The sequence below is a fragment of the Lissotriton vulgaris genome, chromosome 4_1 (assembly GCF_964263255.1).
Source record: "Lissotriton vulgaris chromosome 4_1, aLisVul1.2, whole genome shotgun sequence".
NCBI classification, from domain to species: domain Eukaryota; kingdom Metazoa; phylum Chordata; class Amphibia; order Caudata; family Salamandridae; genus Lissotriton; species Lissotriton vulgaris.
Genome location: NC_141691.1, coordinates 2038011403 through 2038031384, shown reverse-complemented (window position 1 = coordinate 2038031384; position 19982 = coordinate 2038011403). Strand labels below are relative to the sequence as shown.

Here is a 19982-nt window from a genome sequence, read left to right as displayed (position 1 = left end):
CACTGCTAAATACCACAACAAGTAGAAAAATACATGATTTTTAATATTGTTAATTAAAAATTATCATTTAGAATCACACACACACATATATATATATATATATATATTTTTTTTTTAAATATATATCAACAACACATATACATATGCTAAATAGCGGTGGAAGCATATTCAAGTACCACTGAGTTGGTTTTTCCAAAGTCATGCTTCTACTATTTTTTGTCTCCAAGTCGCCATGATTTGGGTTAATTATATATAGGGACCACCAGGCACAGAGTCACATACACCAGAGATCTGTCTGGAAGCACTGCTGGACTGTGCGCAGCTCATGTGAAGAGAAGGGAAGGGAAGGGGGGCTCTTCTCCAAGGCACGAGGGCTGTGATGAAATGCTGAGTCGCTGCTGCGCTCTTTGCACAAGGCCCAGTTACGCACCAGAGGTCTGGAAGCGCTGCTGGACTGTGCTCAGCTCAAGTGAAGCCAGGCTCCATCCTCAATTCAGCCTAAGTCTTATGGATATTTATGGCATATGGGAGTTTCAGTGGTGGCCCCCACCATATTCGGCTGGAGGGCCCCATTATTTTGCCGTATGCCCTGTAAAGTACCACCTGACCAAGTTTGTGGGGTGGCTGATGCAAAGACACCCGTGTACATGCCGGCTATGGATGGGTCCCTTGTGATGCAGGGACTTGTATAAATAAATTAGGTGCGGGGCTGCAAGGCAGTCACGTGACGCACCCTGAGACCACAGCTCACTATGGCGTCCCTTTCATTCCTAGGCCCACGACCCCTTTATTAGTCCACTCTAACAATAGGGCCAGCCCATAGGTGCTGGAAGTAGGGGTGCTGCAGCACGACTAACCATTCTGGGGTTCGACATAAATGAGCAGTTAAGATGCCTATACATTTTTATTTCTATCTTATCACAGGCTGTATACCAGTGGGCTGGCAGTGTAAGGTCCATTACAGGCCTGCAGTAGATAATGATTGAAGATCTGCTGACGTGACACATTTAGTTTTCAGAATTAAAAGCTTCAGGGAGAATCGGGCATTATTAGAAACCTAGGGGACCAAGACTCTCTAAAAACATTGCAGCCTGTTCCAGAAGCCTAGGAATTCAAATTAGGGCATTATTAATACCAATGTTATGCACTATTGCCAGGGCGCAGCAGCCACCGAGCAGTAGTACCTAAATCATATGGCCTCAATAGCTTTTCACTGGAACCATAAAGGCAAAGAAAGGCATTGCAGGTGCCGTATCTATGGACGTATAATGGCGCGCAGAGGTGAGGTGGCCTGCTGTCAGAGCCAAGGGAATGCCTGCTGTTACTCACAGCAAGGACCCCAAAAGTCCCGAGTCCTTAGTCGACCTCGTAAACATCTGTACGAAGCCGATGCATTCCTGTGGGCCACCAGAGGTGCCCAGCACTGGGAGCGCAGCTAAAAGGCACAACAATGGCTCTGAGGAGAAACAAATCACTGGTGATGTCTCTAGAAGGGACTTCAAGCGGGACCCAGAGTGGACCACAGATAAATCTGGTAGGGCTATCTGCAAAGCGCAATTGTAATGGGGGGGTGTGCCTGCAAATATATCTGTATGTTTGTATGTATATTTTCTTACACTGTTTTATTTCGAATTTGTATGGATGTTTATATATCTTTAGCTGTATGGGTAGGCTTGTGCATTGCCTCAAACACTACTTTGCAGTGAAGGGTCGATGGATAAAAAATGTGCCTGTTTTTTTCTCTGCTGCTTTACAGTACATTCAACAGCAACGGGGTACATTATCTGGGGTGGCCAGGACAAATACGGCTGGGGCACAGGCCACATTTGGTCACCCTCTAGCATCGCCTCTAGCTACACCACTGCAAATCACTCACCTTTATACATATCTCCTTATCATGCCTGGGGCAGTGCAGACTTCTACTTTCCCTGCCTGAGGGAAGGGAAGAGGCCATGGGCCTCCTATTCACCAAGGTACGAGGGCTGGCTGTGGTGAAATACTGTGGCGCTCTAGTCTTGATACCAGGCCCAGTTCCACGCACTGCTGGACTACGCACAGCTCTTCTGTAAGGCACACACTCTTCACTGCCTTCCTTGACCCCCTCTCCCGTGTCCTCCAGCCTCGCCCACATGCACACTGGAATTCCATCACCTCACCAGCAGGAGGCCTGGACATGGGGCCGCGGCTGCCATCGTATAATCATTGATCAGGGCCTGCTGCAACAAACAAGAGTTTCGATTTCACTGGGAAGTGAGGGCAAACAAGTTTACCCTTCAGAGCCGAATCTGTTGTGCGCACATCTCTGGGGCCGTGAGGACGAGCTGGGAGACTCACACATTACATCCGAAATATATTTTACACCCGTTTATAACATAACTTAGCTCACATTGTTGTCACCGACTGCGGTGACTCACATGTGTTTGGGTGAAAGTCACGTCCACGAGTCCATGCGCTCCTCGATGTGGGATGCGGAGCAGACCCCGGATCATGGATGGGCTGTTTGCAGAGTCGTGCTGACTGGCCTTAGTCCGTCCCCTGCGCGCCTAGAGAGAGAGAGGGTGATGCGCCTCACCGTCCCTGGCTGCTGAAGCACTGCTCAGGATTGGCCAGAAATGAGGCGCAGGGCCGTCATTGGTAGCGCTATCCCGTGCTACAAGATTGACGGCCCTGGGGACCCTCACATACACTGGTAGTGTGCACCGCCGGCCTGGCCCACACACCACTAGTTAGGGTGTGCGCAGCATGTACAATCAGGTGTGCTTGAACTGCACTCACAGGTGCTGCTGCCCACTTATTTGCCTGCTTTATTTTGCCGCCCTCCCCCGTTTGCCGCCCTAGGCGGCTGCCTAGTCTTGCCTAATGGCAGAAACGGCCCTGTATCTGGGTTGAATCCATCATTGTTCTTCAGCTCACTTTGTCACCCCAGTTTAGACCTAGCTATATGCAAATCAGTCTTGACTCTGTAACTCATGGGAACCGTGCAGCTAGAACTGCCAAGCCATGTCTTTCCTGGACCTGAAACATGCATCTCGGGACCGGTTTTGGGCTAACAGCCCTTATCAGCCAGGCTAGCATGAATCCTGTGGCAAAGTTAGCAAGGGGCTCATGTCTGGGCATACCCTGGAAACCTAGGGCAAACAAAGCAAACACAAGGTGATGATGGACGGATCGCTGAATCATTTTAGACACTCACCCCAGTCACAGATCTGCGTTGAATCCATCATCGGTATTTAGCTCACGTCACCACCCCAATTCAGAATAAGCTATATGCTAATTATTCTTGACCCTGAACCTCATGGGAACAGTCCAGCCCGATCTGCTAAGCGATGTCTTCACTGGACCTGAAATAATACCCTGGCAACTTAGGGGAAACAAAGCAAACACAAGGAGATGATGGGCGGCGCGCTGAAACATTTCAGACACTCACCCCAGTCACAGATCTTGGTTGAATCCATCAACGTTCTTTAGCTCACTTCACCACCCTAGTTCAAACACAGCTATATGCAAATCAGATTTGACGCTGTGCCTCCAGGGACCAGTCCAGCTGAAACTGCCAAGCCATATATTCCCTATACCGGAATCAAGCATCATGGGACTGGTTTTGGGCTAACAACCCTCATCAGCCAGGCTAGATTGAATCCAGTGACAAAGTGACTGACGTCTAGGTTTACCCTGGCAACTTATGGCGAACAATGCAAACACAAGGAGATGATTCATGAAGCAACTTTTCAGACACTCACCCCCAGTAACATATCTGGGTTGAATCCATCAATGTTTTCCAACTCACTTTGCAAAGCTCAGTTCAGACACAGCTGTAGTCAAATCAGTCTTGTCCCTGTAACTCCTGGTAACAGTGCAGCTCGAACTGCCAAGCCATGTCTTTCCTGGACCTGAAACAAGCGTCTCGGGACCGGTTTTGGGCTAACAGCCCTCATCAGCCAGGTGAGCTTGAATCCTTTGGCAAAGTGAGCAACGGACCCACATCTGGTCATACCCTGGCAACTTAGGGCAAACAAAGCAAACACAAGGAGAAAATTCAGATTTGACCCTGTGCCTGATGGGACCAGTCCAGCTCGAACTGCCAAGCCATTTCTTCCCTGGACCGAAAACAAGCATCCTGGGACTGGTTTTGCGCTAACAGCCCTCATCAGCCAGGCTAGCTTGATTCCAGTGATAACGTGAGCAAGGGACTGACGGCTGGGTTTACCCTGGCAACTTATGGAAAACAAAGCAAACACAAGGAGATGATGGACAAAGAACTGAATCCATCATTGCTCATCAGCTAACTTTGCCACCCCAGTTCAGACACAGTTATATGCAAATCAGTTGCTACCCTGTAACTCATGGGAACAGTGCAGCTCAAACTGCCAAGCCATTTCTTTCCTGGACCTGAAACAAGCATCCTGGGAGCGGTTTTGGGCTAACAGGCTTCATCAGCCAGGCTAGCTTAAATCCAGTGGCAAAGTAAGCAAGGGACCCATGTCTGAGCATACCCTGCCAACTTAGGTCAAACAAAACAAAGCAACCACAAAGAGATGATGAACGTAGCGCTGAAACTTTTCAGACACTCACCCCCAGTCACATATCTGGCTTGAATCCATCATCATTCTTTAGCTCACTTTGTCACCCCACTTCAGACACAGCTATAGGCAAATCAGTCTTGACCCTGTGCCTCAAGTGAACAGTCCAGCTCGAGCTGTCAAGCCATGTCTTCCCTAGACCGGAAACAAGCATCCTGGGACCACTTTCGGGCTAACAGACCTTAACCGTCCTCATTGAACCCAGATCTCCTTGTTTCCTTGTTTGGGGTAACATCTAGTCACAAATTGTACTTCTGATCTTTTAGATTGTTGAATAAAGTCACAAGCACTCTGTTGCGATGGGTACAAGGATGGTAGTGTTGATAATGTAGTAGGAGGATATCATCAATGGGCATGTGATGTTTTGTTACAAGGCATTTTTAAAATTATTCTATATTGAGATGTAAAACAGAAACTCTCAGAGATAACTGACCATGTGAAATATAGAAGCTCCTGTAATATATATAACCATGTTAGTATGTCAAATGTGAGCATGTACCGTGGCAAATACATAGGATGCTATCTCTATAATGACACCATATAGCTCTATTTGCTATGCATGGATTGTTTTCACAGTGCACACAGTTTTTCAAAAAGATCAACATAATTATTAACCAGGATCGACGCCTAAAAAGTGCCGGATATCTATCAATATAGCTGTTCTTCCAATGTTAGTGTGTTTTAGATGAAAACTACTTCCACTGCATTGTAGAACAGACGTAGATGTTGTGTCATAGAGCAGCTCAGTTTACACAAAGGTCATTCTGCTGCTTTGAAAGGAGCCATCTCAACTGAGAAACAATAGTATGTAAGAATGATTAACCAGAGACACTAATAAATGTTCAGGTGGATCTAATTCCACATTTTTTTTAATAATGCACCATTTTGTGGGATAGTAAAGACATCATTAATTCTTTTTGGACTGAGTCATGCCTCTCTGTCACAGTTTATTATTGTAGACACTAATTAATCCCTGTTTTTAACAAATGTATGTCATGATATTATCAGCCTGGATATAGTGTACTTTGTATACCCTTCAATCAAATGATTTGGGAGCTAAAACAAATAATATATTTATTCTGTTCAGATGCATGTCTTGGTGGAGACTGCAGAAAGCTATGCAGCAAAATATCAATATTATTATAAATCATATACAGAACTTGGGGGTGCTTTAGTGTCCACTTTTCTACCAATTTTAATTTTATTCATATTATACCTATTCACTTGTCCTTTCCCTAGTAATTCCAATACTGTATAGGGAATTCCATGTTTCAGTTTCTGCAAAAACAACCCTTCCTTTCATTCTAGAGTAGCATTTGTTCCATGCTGGGTTCCAAAAAGAAGATGTAAATGTATTGTATTTGTATAGCGCGAACAGTAACCCTTAGGCATCCCGGCGCTTGTACTCCTACCACAAGGGAACCCCTCCTGGCTTTTCCTTGTGAGGTGTCCACTCCTGGGCATCCCATGGTGAAACCAGGCATCTCTTGTGCATCGGGGGCCGTTGTGGAGACTAAGCAAGCTATTGCCCAGAGTTGCAGCGTGGGGCCCATGCTTAGATTCGGCACTGAGGTGAGAATATCCGGTCAGAGGAATTTAAGCCCGATCCTGCCGAGGCGGGAATCGAACCCTGGTCCCTGGCCAGTGTTCTGCATCAAGGTCTGCCGCTCTAACCATTGAGCCACACTTCTCCACTCCAAGATGACGGGTTGCCAAAGTTAGAACTTTGCTGCTGGTTCTAAATATGATTTTGACAAACCTGATGATTTTGTGAAAAGAGAGGATGAGGTGGACAGCTGTTATGCAACAACTCTTTTTCTAAATGTTTGAGCAGCAAAGACTCACATTCATCCCCCTCTACCTATGTAATATTTTCTGCATAACACAAATGGGCCTGTGTGTATCAAAACATTTCACCATAGACAAAAACAAGGTAAAGTCATTAAGGGCCAGATGTAGTTAGGCAAATACCGGTCAGTAACGGCCGAAATTCGGTAATTTCGGCCGTTACCGACCGGTATTTGGAAAATGAGATATAGCTGGGCATTTTACTAATTCGGTAATTTACCAAATCGGTATTTTAAGGAATCAGTAAATTACCGATTCCTTAAAATACCAAATCGGTGAATTACCGATTTTGCTATGTAGGGAGCACTCAAATGAGTGCTTTTCCCCTTTTAGGATTCGTTATTTCCCACCAACTACAAGTTGGTGGTAAGTAATGAAAACCTTGGAAAAAGCTTTTTTTTTGCTTTTCCAACAGTGCCATGTTGCAGACATACATGCCCTCAGGGCATGTATGTATTTAACATGTGCACCCATACACAATTGAGGGGTGCAACAGGGTGTCAGAGTGACACCCTGCCACCCTTCAATGTTTTCCCCTTTTACCAAATAGGTAAATACCGATTCGGTAATTGGCATTCTTTCCTATGGGCCTCCAGGCCCATAGGAATGAATGGCAATTACCAAATCGGTATTTACCGATTCAGTAATTACCGATTCAGTAATTCTTTCAGTAAAAATACCTACATCCCATTTGCCTGTTCTTAAATACCGATTCGGTATGATTCGGTATTTAAGAATAGGTAATCTGGGATTATCTACATAGGGCCCCTAGGCCTAATTTACAGAATTGGGCTATTTGCGAATACAAAAAACATTTCCAATGTGCAAAGTCCAAATTGTGATTCGGTACCCTATTAACGAATTGCAATTTGGGATTATGAATCACTATTGGGAACGGGGTGTTTAGGGCATCCCTTCCAAATACTGATACGCATTGGTATGCACATATGTTGTGTTGGCACTTTATCGCCAACCTAAAGTTGGTGGTAACTCATTTTCGAATGGGAAAGGGTTCCCAAGGACCCTTTCTCCTTTGAGAATGGTAGAGAAAATATTTTTGGAGAGTAGGCAGGGGTCTGTTGAACCCCTGCGTACTTAAGAAAAAATTAAACTTAAACAATTCACTTTTTTCTTTGTAAAAGTATAGTTTTCTTTTAAGCAAAACAGGCTGCTTGAAAAATCTGCTTTTTTTCAAAGCAATCGCCTACATGGTCTGTTGACACCAGCAGGCCACCATCCCTGTGATGGCAGTAAATCAAAGTGGGTCAAAAAAGGCAACCTTCCTCATTAATATTCATGAGGTAGATCTATTTGAGAGCCACTATGCATCACTATTGAAACTTGCAAATAAATCGAAATTAGGAAATTGCTCTTAATAGGCCATACTTCATTTCAAAACTACAACTGTGGTGGTACTTGAGAAAAGGCCTAATTAAAATACATGTATACCCAAAACTGCTCCCAGACCTCACCTCTCTCACTTGGTTGCTGGCTTGTTTAGCCTTCATCTTATCTTTTTTCTTACAGTTAATAACATTTGTCTAGCACTTTCAGGTGTAACTTGCACAGAGGTTTAGACTATTCTGCACCCTCCTCAATTGCTGTTGAGTCATATCTCTTAATGTTCTCCATTCTTCCAGATGATAATATAGCACGGCATGGATTTGTCCGTCAGAGTTCTCAGTACAAAGCATCACCAAAGGCAACTCCTTGGCTTGCCATTGATGGACAACATACAATGGATTTCCGAAAGTCTTCCTGCAGCCACACAGGGAAAGATACGGCTCCCTGGTGGAGCCTGAATCTGGGAAAACCCTACAAAATATCAGCAATCAGGATATTTAACAGAAATGACTGTTGCCAAAAGCGCCTGTTGTTGGCTGAAGTTCGTGTTGGACCCTCTCCGGATATCATCAATCCAATGTAAGTCATTGTTATTGTTCTATGGACTGTATCACTTTAAATAAGCAATCATGTTTTGAACCCCTCTTCTGTTCCCAGAGTTAATAAAGCATCAAAGCTACAAAGGAATGCCTATAACCATCTTTCTCAGAGTTTGATGGATTTTAAGTCATTAGGCCACCAAAATAGCAGGGACCAAAACACTATGAAGACTGGGGTGCAGATTTCGACTTCCTTCATTTGGAGTAACTCGAAATCTGTGTAATTCAAAATTTCGAGTTACCCAGAAGTCCAAAACCTTGGGAGTTATATTTGCTGCAGGTTTTAGGTTCGCACAATAACTCTGTGGTGGGGCGAGTCGGCTACAGTAACCAAGGTTAGGAAGAGAACATTTCCTTCAAACTGACCTGCCGGGTGACCTGACAAATGCCTTAGTGAAGATACATTTATACTACTGCAAAGTAATCTTCTAAGCTGTACCAAACACTGACCTCTAGGGTTTGAAGTTTGCAGAACAAAGCAGCCAGAAATGTTGCAATTTATATTAAAATGTGTGAGGAAAACAGTTCATTATATGGCCGTGTTGTGCGATATCACCATGTACTAAAGTTACAATTTCAAAGCAGGTCTAGTAATGTGCTGTGGCTCAGAGCAGTCAGACTTTATTAAAGGGACAAATGTAAAGCATTTAGAAGTGCCGAAACAGTAGAAAACACAACACTATAAAACCCATTTGTAGCAAGTATTGGCACAGTGAATAGGCCAGGCGTTTTCGACCAGCTTTTTGCCAATTCATGGTTTTCATGGTTACCACAAGCTAATAGTGTTGCTGAAAACCCCCATAAATAGCTATGTCACTCAAATCATTTTAGTAAAATCAAACTGTCCTGGCTAACTAGACCTAAAAAAACGTATTCTGCAGTCATTGACAGCCAGGCTATTGCCTTTGAGAAACCAAGAAAGAAAGAAAGATAAAAAGGTAAGATGAAAAGCAAAAAAAGAAGGCAAAAAAGAAAGAAAACAAGAAGTTAATAAAGAAAACAAAACTCAAGAAAGACTGCAAGTACAAAAACACAAAGTAAAGAAAGAAAGAAAAAGGGAAGAAGGAAAGAATGCAAAAAATAAAGAGAAAACAGCAAGGACGAAAGAAAAACAATAAAGAAAGACTGAAAGAAGGCAGTAAGGAAAGAAGGAAAATAAAAAACGAGTGAAGGAAAGACAGGTGGAAATAAATATGGAAGCAATGAAAAAAGAAGAGAAGGAAGAAAAGAGCAAGATAAATATGCAAAATGAAAAAAGGAAAGTGGGAAAGAAAGAAAGAAAGCAAGAAAGCAAGAAAGAAAGAAGGCCAATAAAATAGGATTGAAGCCAAGAAACGGGCAAATAAAAAAGAAAGCAAGAAAAAAAGAATTAAAGACATGTATAATATTGTAGCTTTTAGTTTGTATTCTGCCTGCACAGTAAAAAGAGAATAACCTATTGCAGAACAGTTTCAAGTGGACGTAATTTATTATGCTGTGAAACATGACACTTCAAAAGGATTTTAAAAGAGCATTGACAGGCAACAAGAACTGATAAAGCTTGAATGGACCCTTTGTTATCTGGCAGAAAGAATCCTACTATTAAATTTAACTCTAAAAACAAAGGTAACGCTAAAGCAGTAATAAAGTAAAAACAAATGCACTGACACAGAAGAGAATCACCTTGTGTGTGGATGTGCTACTATGTGAAAAAGGTAAATGCAATCACTTAAAGTTAAGTTACCCATTGACCAATGATTTATGCTGTAAACAGCGATAGTAAAATATGAATAACCCAGCAGCAGACCAATGATGAAGAGGTGGCTCAAATCCTGTTTAAGTAAGTATATTATACATATAATTTTAGTAAACGCCAGACCTTACAATGGGTTGAATTTTTCTCTTTAAAGAGACATGTCAATGAAAAAAATCCACCAGAGGGTTCTGTAGGTGTGCGTTTTTGAAGGAACAGTGAATCACAGCTTTTCATATTGCACAACAAATCATTGTAGTTTACTGTGACTTCTGGTTTAGGGTTAGTCACAATGTATAACTTGAAAATGCCTCTAAGGACACTCATTTGGTGATCAGTTCTAACCGAAAGCCAGACACAGGGATCAATTTGGCCAAGCAAAACAATTGCCTCACAGAGAAAGCAGTCCCCAGTTCACTTTCGGACTCTTTGGGTAAACTGTCATAGGAATCAATGTTGTGGTGTAGTGTTGCTAAAGTATGCCGAAGTATGCTGAAGAGGCTAAAAAAAACTTAGCAGGTATCTGGGGTATTCTTCTGTCCACCCCTCTGTCCATGAACATGGTGGGTTGACTTTGGCCCCAGGGGTCTCCGTCACTTGAAATGTAGGTGAAGTCCAGCCACAAACCAGTTGTTGCTAATCTACTGGTCCCTTGAGATTGTAAACCACTGGTGGAATTCTTATGTATTTTCATGTATGTATTATATGTTTTGTCTACAGATTAACCCCTGATGAAGGAACTGCTTCAAGTTCCGAAATGTATTGGGCAACGGCAACAGATTTTGAATGAATTAATATATGTGATTGCAAATATTTACGTTTCTTTACAAGTTTATGATGCATATTAGTGTCACATGCCATATTCATTGTGATAAAGACTATGTAAAAATGTTGTTGTGGTAAAATTAATTCTTGTGATGTAAGCAAAGAAATTTGAAAAAAAAAATAGAAAACACTGATGAAATTATTTGTATATAGAGCGGTGTTTTTTAACAGGTGAACAGTGCTCAACACATTCAAGTCACTGTGCTTGTGATTATGTGCCATTATCTACAATGTGGACAGAATAATTCATTCTATTCTAATGAAGAACCCACAGGCTGTCTGCCTTAATTTAAATCAGGCCCTAATTTCTGCATCAGGCATATATTCCAAAAGTGATTACCAGGGTGATCCATTTTGGCACTTTTGTCTTTAACTTTGCTGATTAAACTCTCTATAAACAAAATAACCCACACTCACTGAAGACACTGGATCATGAAAGGTGGAGCTTTCTGCTTTTATAGGCTAGCACTATTACAGTAGATGCATACCTCTGTGTGATGCCTTTTGGGTCCAATAGATCCTTTTCCAAAAGTAAAGTTCTGAGTCTGCTTTGAAAGGGTAACCCAGAACAGTGTTGATTGCTAATAGTTCATCCTTCCAAAAAAATCAACCATACATGCCTCATATCACCCCATAACCCATCAAATATCTAGGAATACATATGAATACATGCAATGTAAAGTTGTGGCCACATAGTACCAACCATGCAATAAATCCTGTGCCAAGACTTTGCAATGAATAGCCCCACAGGACAATATTCTCTTACCGACCCACAGACCAGCTGGATTTCAAGCAATACTGAAAACAGGTTGAAGATCACAGGAATGGCAGGTGTATACTTTCTTTATTGTGCAATCTCTTTTATAGGCAATGTTCTTCTTTTAGAGTGATTCATGCTTTGCTTAATGTACTCTTAAACTTTCTCCACCTCCAAATTTCCATTTACAAGAGTTAAAAAATGTATCTGTGTTTCTTCATACCGTGTTTATGCCACTGATCATAGCGATCGATCGTCACTTCATGTAAAGTCCAGGTTGAAATGGATAAGTATATATTGGGTTGAATAGGTGGTTACTCACCCTGTGAAAGCCCTAAATATTAAAAACATAGGGGTGCTAGGCGGCGTGCGACCAAGATGGCTGCACACCTGTGAGTCTCCAGTCCAGCCAGTAAACATTCATAATGCCCATCTTGAATTGATTTTCTGTGCTTTAACCTACACCGCGTGAAACCTATTCCTCTGTTGCTTTCAGTGATACCACATTCATGAGTCTGGCCAGACGGGCGGTGGAGGAAGAGCCCGCTGAAACCAAGAGCGGTAGGCGCTGGCTGTTCCTGATGCTGCGCTGTGGACCGCCCGGTCAGGAAACGTGAGGCGGTGAGGGCCACCGAACCGGAGATTACCCTACATGCTGCCAGTGAGAACTTAAGATCACATCCCGCCAGTTCTAACAATTCGACTCAGAAGGGACATTACTGCTCACTCCCTGCCCTGGATATCCTTAAGGTTTTACTTACACTGTCGGGCGCGGCTATCTTGGGTGTGCTGAGAGTAGCTTCATGGTGGCGAGGGACATAGCTGATCGGTACCTTTGAAAGGCGCTGGTACACATGTGTAGATGGATCCGGGGCTACAGATGTGCGCATGATATGATTGGCGCCTTCTCCGGCCATTATTGTTAGCCTCTCCTCATGCCGCCCTTGGTGATTATAATCGTAACTATGGAGACATTGCTTTGGATTTTAGACATTACCTGCACGCTGCATAGGAGTCAAAGAACATACAACCTTGACAGGCCTAGACTGTGCTGTGTCATGAACTGTTCGGGTTCTGATTTGTAGCCGTTGCTACGACGCTGGGTGCGCCTACTGCCATATGCTCCAACCATTGCACAGGTACTACTTGCTCTGTCTCCCCAGTGATCTGTAGCACTGCTTTCATGAAGTTACATCTGCACATGTCAGCCGCTGCTGGACATCGCTTTGCGCTCCTTCGTTCTACTCACCAGCTGGCGCCATGGTGCGTGCTGATGCCAAGCAGGCCAAAATCCTGCTCGAGGTGTGCAAGACTCCCAAGTCGCGCTCTGAGGAGCACGAGGAATCGGATGTCAAGGATATGCCTGAAGAGGACTGGAAGGTGATTTTGCTTGGCAGGAAACAGAGTCTTACGTCCATAGACACTAAAATAGATTTAATGAATATACGTATGGACTCAGTTGTCACCAAGCTGGGACAACATGAGCACCGCCTGAACGAAGTCGAGATTAGAGGGTCTGATCTAGAGGATGGAACTACAACGAGTAAAAGCCAGATGTCACAGATGGACAAGTTACTTAAAGTAACTGCTGAGAAGAATTAGGATTTGGAGGCCCGTTCTCGAAGAAATAATGTTCGAATCCTTGGTCTGGCGGAATCTACAAACACAGGACGCATGGAGGACTTCATTGAGAAACTGGTAGCGGAATTATTGAGCAGAGAATCCTTTTTGGTTTCCCTCGCAGTGGAGAGAGCACATAGATCACTGGCGGCCCACCTGCCCCCGGGGCACCACCGCGGCCTGTGATAGCTCGCTTTTTAAATTACCGGGACAGAGACACGGTCCTGCGCCTTGCCCGAGAAAAGAAGCAGGTGCATTATGAGAACACAACACTGGCCTTCTTCCTAGACTTTACGCAATCAGTGCCGGACACCAGGCGGAAATTTGCTGCTGTTAAGAAAAAGTTACAGTCGCAACAAATCCCCTATGCCATGTTATATCTGGCAAAGCTGAAGATAACCCATCAGGGACCGCAACACTTCTTCCTGAATCCACAGCAAGCTGAGGACTACCATCGGCGCGATCACCGCTCGGCTACCACAGAGTCAAGAGTACAAGCTCACTCCAGGTCCCCGTCATCCAGGTCGGACCCCAGCTGAACTACATAATTGACATCAGTATCTGCTGGAACTTTTATTGACACTTCATTCATGAAGAACTGAATTACGCTGGTGATGTATAAGTACACTTACTGTTTGGTATAATGCCTGGCTCGGCTATTTGCCTCTGTCCTGCCGCAGCTGCCCACCTACTGGTGTTGTAATGGGTGGGTGAGAGTATAGAGGGAAGAAGGTGGGTCGTGAGCCCCTAGTGTGTTCCCGAGAGGGCAAACCCCCGGAAGTTACGTAAACAAGGGGTACAAGTAGTTATATTATGTTTTTCTTGTGGGAGGAGGGGGGTCCTGTACTCAGCAAGTTGGGGGAGCAGGTGTGGGTGGAGGGGGGATTTTCATCTATGACTGCCTTACAGCTTGTCCAGTCTAATGGAGTCATTATTGCATGGGATATATATACTGAATGTCACATATGATACAATGACTGACGATACGCAAAACTTCAATAGTATTACAGTAGTGTGGTGCAACATACAAGGTCTTAACAACCCTGGAGAGAACAACAGATTCTGGGTTATCTTGATAGACTTCACGTTACAGTGGCTATGCTACAGGAGATGCACTTAAGTCCCTGCACCACTCCCCAGTTCACCTCAAGGTGGGCCTTGCACCGCAATTTAGCATCATGCTCTACTTACCCCCGGGGAGTGGCTATATTTGTCAAAAGGGGGGTGACATTCGTACCAGGTGGGTCGGAAACTGATGCAGAAGGCACATTCTGTTTGCTCTGAGGTTGATTTCACCCTCACGATGTGAACTTTGCCAAGTATTATGGACCTAATACTGATGATTCGCGGGCTTTCCTTTGCTTATGGAGTAGAATTCAGGGGATAGACACAACCTACATGTGGGGCAGGGACTTTAGTACATTAATGCAACCCCACATTGATAGGTCCCGAGATTCCCTGGGGCATTATACGACTTCCCAGATAGTGCTACGAGACATTATTGATGAGATTTACTTACTTGACTCCTGGAGATATAACCACCCCATGCACTCGGAGTACACACACTTCTTGGCATTCCACTCAGCTTGGGCCAGACTAGACTACCTATATGTGTCCAAGGGTATGGTGCACCAGCTAGGGCAGGTGACCCACTTGGCTTGTACCCACTCTGATCATTCCCCTGTCATCGCTGAGATACATGCACCCCTCCAACAATCTCCATACAATAGCTGGCGCCTCAACCCATTGCACCTTCAAGACGCGGCATTTAGAACTGAGCTGGAACAAGACATACAAGACTTTTTTGATCGCAATTAAGATTCTGTTCCTAGCATTGCAACTTTGTAGGAGGCATTCAAGGTTATGATCCGGCGCTGGTGCACACCTAAGGGTGAGGGCATACTGAAATTACTGCGCAATAGCTTATCCACATTAGAAAGAGAACTCAAACAATTGGAAAATGGGCTGGGCTCAGATCTTGATGGGAATGGCACCAGGGCCACCATACGCAGCAAACTTACGGAATATGAAGATCTTGCTGATAGGAAGTGCAAGTTTTGGGGGAAACACCATATAGCGTTTATGGTGAGGGGGACCGCCCAGGTAAAGCTCTGGACTGCCGCGATCAGACCACCTAGATTTTTCAATTATGTGACAGAGCTGCAGGATACACAAGGCAACATGCATAGGAACCTCCCTGGTCAATTGTGCAGGCTTAGGGACTAATATAGTAACTCCTCCCAAACAAGCACCCCTCTTGACTTGCCGGGCTACTTTGAGGATAGAGCCCTCGCCTGGTTAGGGGACACTCAACGGAAATTTCTCAATCTGTATTTAGAACTGGATGAAATTACAGATGCTATCATGCAGATGAAATCCGTATGGGCCCAGGGGTCCGAGGTGTTGCCAATAGAATTTTATAGAGCCTACGATTCAATACTGGCCTCAATCCTGAAGGAGGTGTACTGCGCAGCATTTGAGAAAGGTAGTCTGCCTATAACGATGCGAGAGTCACTTTTAAATTTCCTGTTGAAACCAGCGAAACACTCACACTATCGTGACTCATATTGGCCCCTTTCGCTCTTAAACTGCGACACTAAAATATTAGCCAAGGTCCCGGCGTCCCGGCTCAATCTACTTAAGCAGCGCCTGGTATTATCTGACCAGGCTGGTTTTATTCCGAGTCGAGCCACGTCACTCAATCTCCAAACCCTGGCCGCTGTATTACAAGATATTGACCCTAAATGCTCGGCAGTTGCTGTATTCCTTGACGCTACCAAAGCGTTTGACTTCCTGGAGTGGGACTACCTACTAGGCACACTGGGTTATATGGGGATGCCTTCTACCTTCCTCCAATGGATCCAATTGTTATATAATCGCCCGGAGGCCTCATTTCTTCTGAACGGGACCAAATCCTCTCCTTTCACTGTATCTAGTGGCACACGGCAAGGTAGCCCGCTGTCCCTAATCCTATTTGCCCTGACCATCGAGCCCTTAGCCCCTAAGCTTTGGCGACACCATAATGATAAAGCGTTAATCTACCCGACTGGACAGCTACTCATCTCCCTTTATGCAAATAATATGACACTTTATGTTAAAATAACCCTGATAATCTCAACCCTATACTTTGTGAGATCAATTTGAGGCCATTTCCGGGGTGCAAATCAACTGGTCTAAATCTGCAGTCTTTGCCCTTACTGAAAACACTCCACCGCACCAACTGTACTATCCCCTTGTTTTGGAGGTGGACAAGGTAAAATACCTAGGTATACATTTCGCTAGAGACAGGGATGCGCTCATGTGGCTAATTTATGATACATCCATAGACAAAATTACAGACACCGTCACTAAGAGGATACACCTTCCCTTTTCCATGGTGGGGAGGACCTCCTATATTAAGAGGGTTTTATTGCCCACACTTTTGTACCGTTTTATTAATGTAACTTATCATCCCAGGACTTTTTCTTTAAAACACTCAATTCTCAACTTACGAGGCTTATATTGGGTGGGAAACAGGCGTGATTAAACCTTATCATTTTAATGCTGCCATACCACAAGGGGGGATACAATGTCCCCATTTTCGAACTATATTACTATTGTGCACAGGCCCACTTCCCTACATATTGGTTTCACCCACCTCCCTTTATGACCCATTTACCAGTGGAGGATGGCTATATGGCCCCAACACCCACAACGTGCTATCTCTTCACAGTGGTAAAGGAACACAAACGAGACCTGTCTGCCGTGGACTGTACAATACTGGCATTGCAGCTTGTAAGCTTGAGATTCCCATGTTGTACTCTACTATGTTGTCCCAATCGCGAAACCAATTATGGCAAGTCACTTACAAGGGGCTGTGTCGGAAGATGCTGGGGAAACTTAAATGATGCCCCTGGGGAGATCTCAAAGTGGGAGGGCAGTTCAGCTCCAGGGAACAATTTTTTGAGACCTGCGGCCCGACGGCAATGGACGCATTAATGTATACATGTCTTCGACAGAATGTGAAGGCTGTAACAACTGCCTTTCCAGAGGAGACTGATACATTAGGCCCACTGCATGCCATACTACAAGCATATAGCCCTTGGCACACAAAATACGCCGGCCTCCTACCCAGTGCGCACCAGGCAGGAATGGGAAACTGATCTACATGTCACTCTGACGGATGAACAGTGGGAACTTAGCTGTGCGCAAACAGAGACAGTGACCTGCAACAGTAGGTTACGCTTCATTCATTTTAAATTTTTGCATCGCCTATAACATACTCCGGACAGGCTGCAAAGGTTTCGCCTCAGAGACAGTGATGCATGTACGTGATGCGGTCAGGACGGAGCAGGGTTTTTACACCTGGTGTGGGACTGCCCCCAGGTGATGGCCTACTGAGCACAGACGTTTCAGGGACTATCGACCATGATAGGTATCCAGATGACACCATGCCCTCTCATGGCCCTTATAGATTTGACCCAGAAAATCCAAACAATGCACAAAAAGTTCCTAGCAATGGGATTACTGCTGACAAAATGACAGGTGGCGTGTAGGTGGGGGAGAGGTCGTGCTCCTAAATGTAAGGACTGGATTCACACTATGTCTACATGGCAAGTCTTCATGCACCACTACGCAGACATGCTTCACACCAAATCACGCCCGAAAGACATCTGGGGCCCACTCACCTCACATCTTCTGGAGCAGGAAGCAGATCGGGGGAGAAGGATGTAGCACCCGGAACTGGAACCTGCCCCCACACCTCACAGTTAGTATCCGCATGAGACATGAGCTCCCAGAACGGGGCGCTTTGGCATTCTGACTCAGGAATGGAAGCATCAAGGTCTTAACTATTGTATTTAACGGTGTTGGGGATGAGGGTGGTGTGATGCTGTGCTATCTTTATTAGTGATATTCTGTCTCAAAATAATGTTGTGACCTCTTGCAAAGCCATACTGTATCGCTACTTCTCCATAAGCGCTAATAGACTTTACTACCATAGACTTGACAGTTTTGCATTAATTCTTGACCTCTTTGTCAGTCGGTTGGGGAATGGGTAAGTTTAGTTTGTTTACATAATTGCGTGGACAATTGCACTGTATGTATCAAAGACGCTTGTGCTTGGATTGTGACCCCTTTTGTCACTTTGCTCTACTGTGCAAAAAGTCAATAAAGGTTTTTGAACTTTAAAAAAAGTATATTAAAAACATTCATAGTGCAAATTGAGCCACATGGTATTTAATTGCGTATGCCATGGAAGTCATGCTACATCACAAGCAGACCTGCCTACAACTGCTTGCTTCATGTGGACCCAAAACAGTTTCCATCAAGGATCAATTGAACAATATTTAGAGCTTGGAGTAATATTTTCATAGTTTCAATTTTGTAACACCTAGGTACCCTCTGATTTGAGATGCAATAGGAACACTGAGCTGGGAACCATCCCAACCATAGTGCATTGTAGAATTCTTCAGAGCTTCTTAGAAGCCCCTATTCATAGTAAAAAGAATTGCCTGAAATAAGTAAATTACAGTGAGGACTATTCATTTTTATTGTGCCCATCATCTCACAGAAAGACATAAAAAGAATGAATCACTGTTGTAAATTACAGCATATGTTGTCAAATAAGGGAGGGCACCTGCCCTAAAAAGATCAAGTTGTATTATATTTCTAATTCCCAAAATGTATATAGGCTATTGGCCATTTAAAACTAACATTTCCCACACCTCAAAATTAATTTACAGCGTGTCCCCATGAAACATGTCTACTCTGGACCTACATCCAACTTCATTGCGATTTCTCATAAGGGCCGACTTTCCCTCCTAGTATTGAGTCTGGTTTAAAATGGATGAGTTTATAGGGAGATGTGAAGGTAGTTAATCCCCCTGTGACGCTCACATTTTTAAAAGTGTATATAACAAGTAACAGAGGTAGGGGTTATGCAGTTGCCTGTGCCATGAATACCATGCTATATCCTAAACAGATCTGCCTGTCACCATGTGAACCCAAAATGTATCAATTTCCAGCAAATACAAATCAAAAAAGACAGGGAGATGGGACTATATACACCACAGAGCTATTGTAATGCATCAGTGCCTCAAGGATGCCCGTGTTATCAATAATCAGAAGGGGCAGAAAGAAGTGCAAGACTATTAGTAGTATAACATAAAATTAGTAAATGACTGCACTTTTCTGCAAATAAGGAGGGTGAATGGTATTAAAGAGATCAATTTGCAGTGTATCCCAATTTGTCAAACATTTAAGCTACACCACTGACCAGCTAAAACGTAACTGAGTTGTCCTTCGTTCACCTATTTGAACATAATCATTGTGATATAATATAGGCCATATTGTATCCATTCCAGAATCATCCTAAACAAAAAGCAGTCAACACATACATGTTCTTAACACCCAGGGAGACTCATTGCACATCTATCTCACCATATGGCTCAGGCTTCATATCTTGTCCTGTGCTTGCCTACCATTAATGAATTTAGACTTATCTGGGTGGACTAAAACTGACAAGAGCAGGCCTGCTCTGGAAGACAGAACTAATACATATGTTGCATCAGTATTGAGAGCAGCTACTTGCCTACATTAATGCAGACTTAAGGGTTATTCCCAGTTTGAGAATAACTGAGGCATCCACTTCATTCATGAAATGGGCAATATTGCCAGTCCACAGTCATCAAGCAATG

General features: G+C 43.9%; 1 protein-coding gene across 1 annotated transcript in view; it reads left to right on the top strand.

Annotated features, from left to right (window-relative positions):
• LOC147724919 (fucolectin-1-like) overlaps positions 1 to 19982 on the top strand; it is a 33818-nt gene that overhangs the window by 2507 nt on the left and 11329 nt on the right. Inside the window, exon 2 of the mRNA XM_086918133.1 lies at positions 8069 to 8351. Within this exon, the coding sequence (XP_086774259.1) occupies positions 8069 to 8351 (283 nt within the window). The remainder of the gene's footprint in view (positions 1 to 8068; positions 8352 to 19982) is intronic.